General features: G+C 59.1%; 1 protein-coding gene across 6 annotated transcripts in view; it reads left to right on the top strand.

Annotated features, from left to right (window-relative positions):
- ARNT2 (aryl hydrocarbon receptor nuclear translocator 2) overlaps positions 1-12,289 on the top strand; it is a 155,435-nt gene that overhangs the window by 118,197 nt on the left and 24,949 nt on the right. For all 6 annotated transcript variants that reach the window (XM_072801925.1, XM_072801926.1, XM_072801923.1 and 3 more), the window contains 2 exons: positions 819-893; positions 6,466-6,617. In XM_072801925.1, coding sequence (XP_072658026.1) covers positions 819-893; positions 6,466-6,617 — 227 coding nt within the window. The remainder of the gene's footprint in view (positions 1-818; positions 894-6,465; positions 6,618-12,289) is intronic.

Raw genomic sequence — 12,289 nt, 5'->3', positions numbered from 1 at the left:
CGTTTCAGTCCTTTGCCACCCAGAGCACGTCCAACTGGACCACTTTCCTGTCACATGTGTATTGCTGCCTTTGCCGGTTGATCTTATCCTGGTTGGTTCTTGTCTTGGGCTTTTGCTAGGTCCTTTGGAAAAAAACAAAAAAACAAAAACAAACAAACAAACAAACAAAACAGATGAAGGTAGACAGTGCGAAGCTTCTGTCCAGCAGTTACTTGTCGATACCAGCTTTTATCTGGCCATGAGAGAGCTCCTGTCTCCACATTTAAACAGTTCTGGTTTTCATGGGCAGCACATCTGTCCTATCACTTGCTTGATTTTTATGTTTATTAAAATATCTTTACTACAGGGCAGCCCGGGTGGCTCAGAGGTTTAGCGCCGCCTTCAGCCCAGGGCATGATCCTGGAGACCCGGGATTGAGTCCCACGTCAGGCTCCCTGCATGGAGCCTGCTTCCCCTTCTGCCCCTCTCTCTCTCTCTCTCTCTCTCATGAATAAATAAATAAAATCTTTTTTAAAAAGATATATTTACTACAGTTTGCCTCTGCAAAGGCAAACAAAAATAAAATTGCCCTCCAGGGCCGCTGATGCAGCGCCCTGGTGAAATCAGAAATTGGGATGGAGCACACCAGAGGAACATACGTGGGGCGCAGAGGCCAGCGCTGCGGCCACCCCAGGGGACCCTCTGTGGCCACCTCCCCCTGGTGATGGGGGGAGTGGAGGGGCGTGGGGTGAAGGGGACGTCAGGACACTGCTGCTTGACAGGCACGTCCCTAATGGGAAGTGGCACTGGGGATTCTTAAAGCCTGTCTCTTTATCCAGGATCTTCTAGGAAAGGATATTTTGGAATTCTGCCATTCTGAGGACCAGAGCCACCTGCGAGAGAGCTTCCAGCAGGTAAGGCCAGCAGGCCGCCCAGCGCTGAGGTGGAACCGGGGCCCTGGGCAGGTGGCCGGCAGCGGGAGTCCCCCTTGCCCCGCAGGCTGCAGGTGCTAGTGCCTCACAGTCACGCCTCAGGGAGCCAGGCCTGGGTCCGGACCAAGGCTCCACAGTGCAGGGAAGAGGCAGGAAGAGCCCCTCACGTGTGTTCAGGGGCAGGGGGGCCGTTGGGACAGGTCCTGAAGGAGGAGCCTGCCCCCATGATAGGACGTTCCAGACCGCTGGCCAGCCCGCGGAGATGCGGAGGGACACAGCGTGTCAGGGAGGTACAAGGAGCCCTGCAGGCTGCCGTGACACTTCACGCACGGCGGGGAGGAGGTGGCCCGCGGGACGGGCTGCTGAGGCCACCTGGAGGACATGACGTTCTCCCCCGAGTCATTGGCAGGAGGGCCCCTCTTAGGACCAGAAGGCGAGCAGTGTTTTTGAGAGCAAGCCTCTCTGGGTCCGCAGAGAGCACACGTGAGGACACACGGCACAGTGGCAGCGGGCGGGGGGAGGTTGTGGATCATCCAGGTAGGGGTGACAGGTGGGGCGGGGAAGGGGCAGCCCACGGGGCCGTCGTGGGCCTGCTGACACTCTGGGCAGAGACAGCCAAGGGGAGATGGAGCCGGGGAGGGAGGCCAGCCGGCACCGCGTCATTTAGCGTCCTGGTCACCATGTGCTTGACTCTTCCTGACAGTCGTCGTGGGCGGGGGTGAGGGGGCAGTGGGAGAGGGGGGACATCGTCCTCATCGTGTCCAGGGAGAGAAGGGGAGACTTGGGGAAGCAGGGGCACCTCAGACCACATGGTGGACGCATGGGGACCAGGGGTCTGAGGACCTGTCACCTCCTGGGCCTGCGCAGTGGTGACGGCAGGAAGCAGGTTCCTCCCTGAGGCCTTGGAGGCTCACCTGGGCCCCAGGGAGGAAGGGGCCCAACGCTGTCATGGAAAAAGGGCCTGTGAGATGCATCCCACAGGGGGATGGTAGCCTCCTGTTACCGTGCCCCAGGGGGCCCTTGCCATTGCTTCCCAATGCTCAAGAGTGACCCCTGACACTGGCAGCTCCATTCACACCCTGCGTCGGGGAGGATCTGCTAGGGCCCCCGGCTCCCCCAGAACACCACCTGCTCCTGCTGCTCCAGCCCGGTGCCCTGGGGCTCCGTGATCCCTGCCTCCTCTCCCATGCTCCGTGGAGTGTCACTCTCAGCGACTATATCCCCAGGGGACAGTACTGACTGTCCCTGGCGCTCTGCCCCTGCTTCTGACACACAGTGCTGCTTCTGCCATGCACCTGCCATGCCTGCCACACCTGCCTTCTGACACACAGTGCTGCTTCTGCTGTCCCACCACCCGCATCCACCTCGTACCCCCATGCCCCCGTTCCACGCACCTAGAACCGAGACACAGTCTGCCCTTCTCCCTCTGCTCCTTCCTCCCACCTCGGCCGGGCCACCCCCACTCTCATTCTCAATATCGTGGCAGTGTCCTTGCAGCACTGCCTGCTTTACTCTTGCCGACCCCACACCACCCAGAAGACCTGCATTAGGCTTTGCTACATCTTTGCTTAAACAAGCCGTTGGCTTCCCCGTGGACTCAGATCCAAGGTCCTTTACCACAGAGCTGTAAGCTCTGTGACCTTTGCCCCACGTGTCTTATGCATGTGGTCACACGGGTCTTCTGGTGCCTTGAACACATCATGGCATGTGGTCACACGGGTCTTCTGGTGCCTTGAACACATCATGGCATGTGGTCACACGGGACTTCTGGTGCCTTGAACACATCATGCTGTTTCCTGCCTCAGGACCCTTGCACGTGTTCCTTCTGGAGTAGACTGCTGTCCCCTGACTCTTCCACGACTGACAGCCTATTGATTAGGTTTTTACTCCTGTCATCTCAGAGATGCAGTCAACGGCCACACCAGCAGAGAAAGCCCCCTACCCTCCTTCTCAGCCTCTTGTTTTTCCTGCACAACTGTTTCAATTTGTAATTATTTTATTTATTTGTCCACTGGTTTTCTTTTTCTTCCCGTCCTCTCTACTGAAACATCAGCTCCCCATGGGCAGGTGCCAGGTCTGTGCTTCCCATCGTCATGCCCACCCACTGCCAAGTGCAGAGCTTGCTCGTGGGTGAGTGGCTCTTCATAACATGGTCCAAACAGACCGTGACCCGTAGCAGGTGACTTTCATTCTGGGAAAATGTGAACGGAGACTGATTAAGCATTGCCAGAGTGTGTCCTTCATGCCACATCTCTGCCAAATACACGGAGATTGTTCTAGACTTTGGACTGGGTCAACCTCCCTTTCCTGAATCTATGGAAATGAAGCTCTAGTAACGATGGGCCTCCCTACGTGGTTAGTGACCAGCCCGACCCCTTGTCACACACCATCTCAGGTGATCCGCAGTCCATATAGTCTGTTGTCAAACCCGCCATTGCCGGTGAACACCAGAACCCAGAGAGGCTCCGAAGCCTGCCCCGAGTCACCCGAGTCACCCAACAGGGTAGTAACAGGGAAGGCTGGAGCTGCCCCTTCCGGAGCATCCTACTGTCACCACACTACGCACAGGCCACTCCGTCTGGCAGCACACTGAGATTTCACCCAGCTGACTCCATCGGAAGCTGAGTGGTTTTGGACAGAAACAGGAGGAATGTAATGGCAGACCCCACGCCCAGGGAGCGGCCACCTCGACGCAGGCAGGAGGTGAAGCCGGAACCCCGCCTGAGGGCCAGAGGCCCCACTGTCCCAGAACTCAGCGGGCCAGGGCTGGGTAGCCCCGGGCACATCCTGGAGCGCTGGCCCCGGCCCCTCACGTGTGTTCTTTGGGCTCCAGCCTCTGCCGGCTGGGCTGGGGGATGAATGTTGATAGAGGGAAGTGGCTTATTTTTGCAGAAACACCAAGGGAGCTGTGTCAGCCTGGAGTCAGCCCTGGAACTCTGGATTTAAACCAAAGCATTCAAGCAGCCCGGACGTGAGACCCTTAGAGTGCCGTCGGGTTCCTGAGGAATTTGGGTTTGCTGGGGAGGCCTGTGCCAGCACGGGGGCCAGGAAACCTGAGTCTGTCCTTGGCTCTGCTCTTGGACCCTCACCGGATTACTGTTTACCCAGCAGCCAGGTGGAAGAGAGGGACCCAGCGAGTCCCAGACCCAGAGCAGGGTCCCACTGCCTCCCCCCACACTCCTGCGAGCTTTCTGCGGTGGAGATGGTGGCTGAAGCCAGGTTCACGAAGCGCAGTGCTAGATGGACGGCCTGGGTGGACTCCTGTGTCGGCCTGGCACCCAAATTCAGCACAACAGAGGGACCCCAATGTGGCCCTGCCCCACCCATGCCTCTGGCCCCCGCCACACTCTGGGTTCCCAGCCCCCAGACATGGTGCACCTGCCTCCTCCCTGGGGTCACAGGGCTTCACTCGCCAACAATGTACCCACCTTCCAGGGAGTTCCCAGCCACATCTCCCTCAGCCCTCTTCGGACCCTTGGCATCCTGGTGGCCCCTGGCCTCTTGATTGTGTGGTTTTAAGCTGAGTTTTGGCCTGCTCTCCCTAGATTCCACCTACTGACACAGCTGTCCTGAGACAGGAGTTCCTCCTTGGCTGACGGGGTTGTGAAAGGACAGTGGGCACCAGGGTCAGGGGGATCTGGGACCCCATCCAGCCTCTACACGGCTTAGTCAGGAGGCCTTGGTGGCATATCAAACTCTCCTGGGGCTCAGATTCCAGATGCACACGATATTGTGAAGACTACACGAGGTGACCTGTACCACACGCTTAGCTGGGGACTGGGCCCCTGGGAAGGCAAGGGGCTGCTGGCTCCCTTCTGCTGCTCCATCTCCAGCTCTGAGCCGGCTTTGCACACAGGTGGCACCTTGGCAAGTGTCTGCTACATAAGCTGAAGCATCTCCCACCGTCTCAGGCATTCCAGTTAGAAGAGACACACAGGCACTTTGGTGTGCCGCTTCAAAAAGCTGAGGACGTGGGTCTCAGAACATGGGAGTGGCTGCCGCCTTCCCCCATGTTTTATGCAGAGACTGAGGAGTCTCCCAGGGGACCCTCTCTGAATGTGGACCTCAGGGGTACGTGGCCTTGACCTCTGGCCCTGCAGGGAAAGAGCCAGCTTCCTGCACACCAGCCCACAGGCCCCTGAGCGTCCGGGCCTTGCCTCACCCAGTGAGTGTTTCCTCACAGGCAGTGCAATGCAGGGGCACCCGCCCTCCTGGGTGTGGGTCTGGTTTCTCTGTCATTTAGGTTCTCCCATCAGGGTTTCCAGCCAACTCAGGTTTCATTCCATCTGGGTTCCCGGGGGTGGCACAGAAAGAGTGTGGGTGCCCAGGCTGCGTCAGCTCCATGCATGGGGCCCCCAGACCTGTCAGGGATGCTCAGAACCTGTGCTCCGGGTCCTGTTCTGTGCCAAGGTCGACACTGGGGGCAGGGGTAGGGGGACTCAGGTGACCAAGAGGCCCCTCCCTGTCCCTGTCCCCTGGCTGTCCACAGACGTCCAGCCAGAAATAAACTACAAGAGAAGGAGCTAAGGAAGGGGGACTGGACCCTCACTGACCCTGGGGCCAGGTCCCCATTCTTATTTCTAATCACACTCTGGGCTCACAGTCAAGCAAGCTGGGCTGCCCCAGGCTCACAGCCTTCTGTGTCCCGACCAGCCCTGGGATCTGGGGCACACAGGCCTGTGGAGAAGCACGCCCCCTCCATCTCCCTTTGCCTGGAACTGTGTTCACCGCAAGCCAGTGCCCACCCGCCAGCTGTTCACAGCCTCCCTCCTGTGTCTGCTGCAGCCCTGGGAGCTGGCAGCCAAGGGTCCCTGTGTACCTGTGCACGCCCACGGCTCTGTGTCTGCTTGTGCTTGGGTGTGTGCGTCTACAGGAAGCACAAGAGTGGCTGAAACAAACTTGTGGTTGGGAAGGAAGACCTTGGTTCCTTCCCTGCTTTTCCAGCAGAGTTGTCTGATCTTGGGCAGCTTGTTCCATTTCTCTAGGACTCGGTAGTAGAGCTCTGTGAATAGTGATAGTGAAACCCACCTTCACGAAACTCCTGCGAGGATGTACATTTGGAAGTAACTTGGAAACCGTACTTCAGCATAAAAGCAGTAGTGGGCAGTTGCACACAGATCCTGCGTATAGATTTATCCTCTCGTCACACCTCCTCCCAGAGGGTGTGCTTGACCCAATCAACAGTGGTGAACAGGGGTAAGGACTTTTTAGGCTGAGGTGTGAAGAAATAAATCCACTGCTATGGTGTGACTACACTGGAGTGAGATGCCCCCCCCCGGGGGGGGTGCTGGTATGGAAGCCAGAGTCGCCCTGTAGCCAGGGCGAAAAGGGAAGTACCTGGATCATAGAGCGTCATGACCTAATTGGAGAGAGCTGAGAGGTCCTGATACACAGCAGACGTTTCTGAGAGGGTGACGGAGGGCAGAGTCCAGCCCAGGGAGGGAGATGCCCCCACAGTGCAGCCTTCGAGCTGCCCCTGCCAGCCCCGTCCTGAACCTGCCCGGTGCCTCTCCACCTCCTCCTGACCCCCTTCCTTCTCCCCATGTTTTGGCAGGTGGTGAAACTGAAGGGCCAGGTGCTGTCCGTCATGTACCGGCTCCGCACCAAGAGCCGGGAGTGGATGCTGATCCGCACCAGCAGCTTCACCTTCCAGAATCCCTATTCTGACGAGATTGAGTACGTCATCTGCACAAACACCAATGTCAAGTACGTGCTGCACACGTTTCCCGCCCCCCCCGCCCCTGCCACCCTATCTGGGGTCCTCCCGGGTGTCCAGACCTGATGACCTTATGCCCCCCAGCTCCTGGCTTCCCTGCAGCCAGCAGGCCCTCGGGGCCTGAGGAGCAGGATGGGGGATTTGGGGGGTTTGGGGGACTGCTCGGCATCACTGCTCCCCCCACGCCATGCTCCTAAACCCCAACGCTGAGGGTCGGCCCCCATGGCAGCCCCGCCCCCCCAGCCTCAGGGTATCCTGCTCCCCAGGCCTCTCTGTCCCCCTGGAAGGCAGAGCCCAGCGCAGCTGAGCCGGGAACCCTCGGGCTGCCTGCCGCGCCAGTGCCCGAAGCAGAGCCACGGAGTGGGGCTGAGGCTCTGCATGCTCTGGGGCCTGGGGGCAGGGGCTGGGGGTCGCACCCAGGCATCCACACTGTCTTCTTGCTCTGAGTCCCGCGGTCCCATGGTTGCCACCGGCTTCACCCCATATCCACACATGTGAGCATGTGGACCTGGGCTCTGAGCCTGACCTCCGCTTCCTATGACCTTGAGCTATGTGTCGTATCATTTCAGCACTCACACCCCTGTCCCTGCAACCGGTGATGATCCCTCTCGGGGGGGTGGGGAGGGGGGTTGCTGTGAGGATTGAGGTCAGGCCCCCAGCTACAGGCAGGTCATGCATCCTCCCTGATTTATTCTCGAGGAGGTGCAAGGCCAGAACCCGTGTGAACAGAGACATAGTGATGTCCAAGCGTGTGTGAGCACACGTCGGGGCACTGCAGCCTGCAGCCTGCGGGGAGCTTCGTGGACCATCCCCATGCTCCCACGCTGGTCAGTGGTACCGCTGTCCTGCCTTTCCCCGGGCCTGGCTCTGAGTCAGTGGGGTCTTCCCCACCCCTACCACCTCCCCTCCTCATCTGACAGCTGTCCTAGAGACACCCGCGGGCTGTGACCCTGGCCTGCTGGTGGGCTCTGGGCTCTGCCCTGGTGCCTCGCCCAGCACCCTGGATTGGGGTGTACCCCTCGGGCCCCCCTCCTTCCGGGGCAGTCCCACCCTGCATCTCAGCCTCAGGCCTGCTCCTGGCCACAGGACACAAAGCCAGAGGGGTCAGTCCACCCACAGAAGGCCCCTGGGGCCTGGCCTGGGTTTCCATCTATGCCGCCCCCACTGGGCAAGTCACTGTGTTTTCCAAGGTTCAGTTGTCATGTCTATAAAGTGAGGAGAACAGCCTTCTTCAGATGCTGTGTGTAGATGGTGCATGTGAAGTGGTGTGACAGGACGTCGGGCCGGAGCCTGCCCTGCTCGGTGGGGCGTGGAGTCCCGGCTCGCCCGTTGCAGGCTGCCACTGCCTGCTTCTTCACGCTCCAGATAGATCATCCTGCCTGGTGGTGAATTGGGAAGCAGGGCCTGGCCACCAGCCTCCTCCTGTTGGCAGGAGTGAGGGTCTCTGTGTCCTGCTCCTCCTCCCTCCAGGGCCAGGCCCTCCCCGCACATCCCCTGTCTCCCGTGGGCACCACACTCCTTGTCCAGGCCTTGTCACGGGCTCCTGAGACCCTGGGATGGGTACCCAGGCCCTCCAGAGCTTTCTCTGCCAGCAGGGCCTGCAGCCCTCTGTTGGGCGCCCACACCCCGGTCATCCAGCTCCTCATCACCCTCACAGCCTGGCCTTGGCCCCCAACTCTGTGAAATTGCTTTCCACGCAGCCGTAGGCACCAGCATGGGCAGCTGGCTCCCACTGGCCATCCCCCCAAGCTGTGTGACCTCCTCTTCCTCTGCCCCTCCTCCCTTGGCCTGCCTGGGGCCCCAGGGCTTTTCCTACGGGTCTTCCAGCCATGATACTCTTGGTTGTAGGAGTAGCAGGAGCAGGGCTGTAGCTCCAGGAGTGCAGAAATGCAGTGTTGCCTTGTCTTATCCTGCATCTGAGATTATCTGGGGGCTACTGGGTAAACTCGGTTACAGTGAGAACTGCCCCCAGCATGGGGCAGAGAGGCACCCCCAGCGCCAGGCCCGTCTCCCTCCCAGGGTCTCCGAGGATGGGGTGACCGTGTGCTCACTGCCCTGGGGCAGCCAGTGTGGGCAGTGGGAGCCCAGGGGGAGGAGGAGATGCCAGCTTGGCTTGCTCAGCATCTGCTCATACTGTGGCTTGTACCACCACCACCGAGGGGGGTTGTGCAGACGAGCAAGCCTGTCAGGCATTCAGGGCCCCGGACACTGTTCCTGAACCTTCACCCTTCTGATGCCAACATACTAGCCGACAGGTGCTCCCCACAGGCTCTGATGTCCTTCTGAGGCAGGCAGCTCCGCACCAGCAGGGCAGACGTTCTGCACAGGCCGTGTCCCCACAGGCATCTCACGACCACTGCTCCTGGCAGCAACTTGGGGTCAGAGGGGCTGAGAATGCCCCCTTGGGAGAACTTAAGCAGAGGCCTGGCAGTGGTGTGTGGTGTTGGCCTTCCCTGGGTGGAGGTGGCAGGAGATGTCAGCTGTGGGCAGCAGAGGGCAGTGACGACCGCGATGCGAGCCGTTGGCCCTCTCCTCGGTCCTGGCTGGGCTCTGCCTGCAGTGGGCAGACTCAGTGGGAAGGTCCCTGAATGCTCTGTGCTCAGGGGCAGGAGAGGCTGGCCTTGCTGCCTCCGTCAAGAACACTTTCAAAAGAAAGTTCTCAGAGAAACGGAGCGTGGAATGATCAGCATTTGTGCGAAGAGGGCCTCTTTGTCATCCCCGCACATTCTCCTGTGACATCGGTGCAGGAAAGCAAGAAGCATGGACAGGGAGTTTCTCTGCTGGTCTCACGACTTTTGCCTGTGCTGGATCTCTGGGCTCTGGGCGGCCGTGTTTTTCCGAGACATGTCGTCATGGACTGCTGTCCTGAGCAGAAGCTGCTGGGCGTTTTCGTGCACACGTGAGCTAGCAACCGAGCGGTCTTGTCCCAGCTCCTCTTCCAGGGGAATCCGAAGCTGTCCCTAGTGTATCCTAACAGCACAACCCTGTCCCACAACCACTGTAGGTCTTCACAACCATGGCAGCTGTGTGCACGTCCTTAGACCCCCACCATGCCCATCGCTTGGAGCCAGCATCCCTTGGAGCCGGCCCTCCATCCCCATGCACACCGTGATAGCCCGCCTTGCCCAGCCCCACCTGACCTGCAGGAGGCAGGAGCCTGGGAGTGGGGAGTGACAGCAAGGTGACCTTCCTCATCTCTGCAGAGCTTAGGGCCAGAGAGGCTGACGCTCCAGGTCACTGAGGTCCAGCCTGGGAGTGTCCTGCGTCCCACCCTCCCAGGTACCTGCAGCAGACAACCTGGGCAAGAGCAGGGCCCTACAGCCTCTGTCTGGGATGCTCTTCCCTGACCAGCTCCCCCTGCCTTCCAGCCAGTCCCCCTGAGCAGCCCACGTGGCCCCAGGGGCTGTCTCTAAAACACACTCCTGCTGCTCCTCCAAACCCCTTGATGGGCGTTCAGAGTCCTCCCACTGGCCATGCAGACAGCTCTCACTCAGGGGTGGGTGTTACTAGCCTGACTGGTCGCTAAGCTTGGGGAGCCCCAGAAGCCTCCTTGCCAGACCCCTGTTCTCCCAGAGGTGCGATCACTGCTGCCTCCCACTGCCTCTCTCGTGGCCGGGGTCACACTTACTCTGGTTGAGTAAAAGCCTCAGTCTGGGAGTGTCGGACATAATTGACAGCATCCTGATGTCCCCGGTGCAGGGGGGCCTCGCCGACAGGAAGCCTGGGCCTGACGCCTCTGCTGTGGGATCATCCACTTTGGTCCCCAGTGGACAGGGCAGCGCTTTGCTGCATGCGGGCCGGGTCCCGTACACGTGCTGTCGGCCAGAATTCTGAGGAGCCTGCACTTCTCCCCCTCTGGAATTTGCAAGCACACCAAGGTTTATTTTTATTTCATTGCCATGAAATGTCCAAGAAACCTCCTCAAGCCTTTTCCCAGGACGGGCAGTGTGCAAGTCAGCACTTCCTGCACGGGGTTGCCACTGTGGGTGCCAAGAGCCCAGTCTGCGGGATGGGGCTGTATCCGGACCACGGGGGAGTGTGGTCAGGCCCTGTGACCTGCAGGCCACACCAGAGCCCCTGTTTTCTACAGCCTCCTGAAGGGAGCGTTCTCAGGTTCAGAAGGGGACGGAGCTGAGAGCAGGCTCCCGCCTGGATGCCTCTGGTTCTTACTGTCTCCTTGGTGCACGTTGGAAACGTGGGCCCTTCTCTACAAGGCAGACCCACATCAGGGGCGCCCAGCGCACACGGTGGTCTCACCCACTCCCAAAGGTCCCTGCTCAGGTTGGACACAGGCTGGACCACAGGCGGGAGCGGTCGTATTCCCTGGAAAAGCACCAGTGGGCTGAAGGTTGGGCTCCGGGAAAAGTCGTGGAAGGAAGAGAAGAGGCATTCACAGCTCCAGTCCCACAAAAACCCCAAAGTACAGGGTTACTGTCCCACCTGGTGGCTCACGATGTGGTGTGGTCGGGCCTGCAGCTCTGGAATGGGAGCTGTGGGGTGATGGGCTGTTACATCTGTAGGACTGGGTGCAAGGTCTGTAGCCCACAGAATTGGGTCTGAACCCTGTGTGCACCACCCGGGTGCAGCTTCGGGACCCAGACCCTTGCTGTCTGCATCTGTGAAAGGGGAAGGCCGCGGAGGTAGCACAGTGCGGGAGGGTGCTGCCCCACGTTCTGCACTCAGGTGTCAGGGTCCTCGCATGCGAGTGACAGTGGGGCCTGCGAGATGGAAACAAAATAGCAAAACTGTAAAGGAAGAGCAGGAAAATACAGAAACTTAGGATTTTTCTACAGATCATTATATTACTTTAAAATTTTTTGAAATACCAGTTTAAAAAGAATTCTTTTCAGTTCCCCTGTTGCCTGGTGTTGCAAGTGTAGGCACAGATTGCCTGGGGGGGAATCCGTGTTTTGTGGCTCAACTGCCCCTTCCGCGTGCTCTCGCATCCAGGTCAGGAGACAAGCCGTGTGTTCTCCCCACACCCTGGCTCTGAATGCAGCACACCACACTTCTTGGCGAATGTCTGTCCTCCCTGGAGACCATCCATGCCCTGAGATCCCAACCACATGGGTCTGGATGTCTCGTCCTCCCCATGGAGTCTAGTACAGAGCCTGGTGTAGACATTCCAGTAACACCTCCCAGAACAGGCGTCTCAACCAGGCTTAGATCTAAATACCCTGGTCAGCGGTCCCCCAGCGGGGTTCTCTTCTAAGAGGTCTTCCCTAGGGAGGTGGAGGGACACACAGGCCAGGAACCAATGTGAAGTGTGCAGCGGAAGGTGAATGGTGACCAGACTACCCATCTCTCTGGCTGCTGGGAAGAAGAGTTCAGGGACAGAATTCAACTTATTTTGTGTTTCTCGGGCAGCAGGATCAGAACTCAGAAAGAGAGTTGTAGGAAGGTAGATTTGGGCTGTTTAGGGACAGATTTTTCCTAATTGCTCGCCTACAGATGGAGCGGGCTGCCTTGGAAAGCAGCGAGCTCCCCAGCAGAGGAGGAGAAGCAAAGACTGGCCAGTTGCTCATGTGATCACCATCTCAGTGGGGTGGGGGATGGACCAAGACCCCCTGTGCTTGCTCTGTTCTTGGGAGCAGAAGTGGTTAGTAAACATGGTGCTGCTTTAGTATAACCCAGACAGCCCACACCTGGACTGGGGCAGCCT

Source organism: Canis lupus, chromosome 2, assembly GCF_048164855.1.
Source record: "Canis lupus baileyi chromosome 2, mCanLup2.hap1, whole genome shotgun sequence".
Classification (NCBI taxonomy): Eukaryota; Metazoa; Chordata; class Mammalia; order Carnivora; family Canidae; genus Canis; species Canis lupus.
The sequence above is the reverse complement of the archived record's forward strand: the minus strand, read 5'-3'. Positions and strand labels throughout refer to the sequence as shown.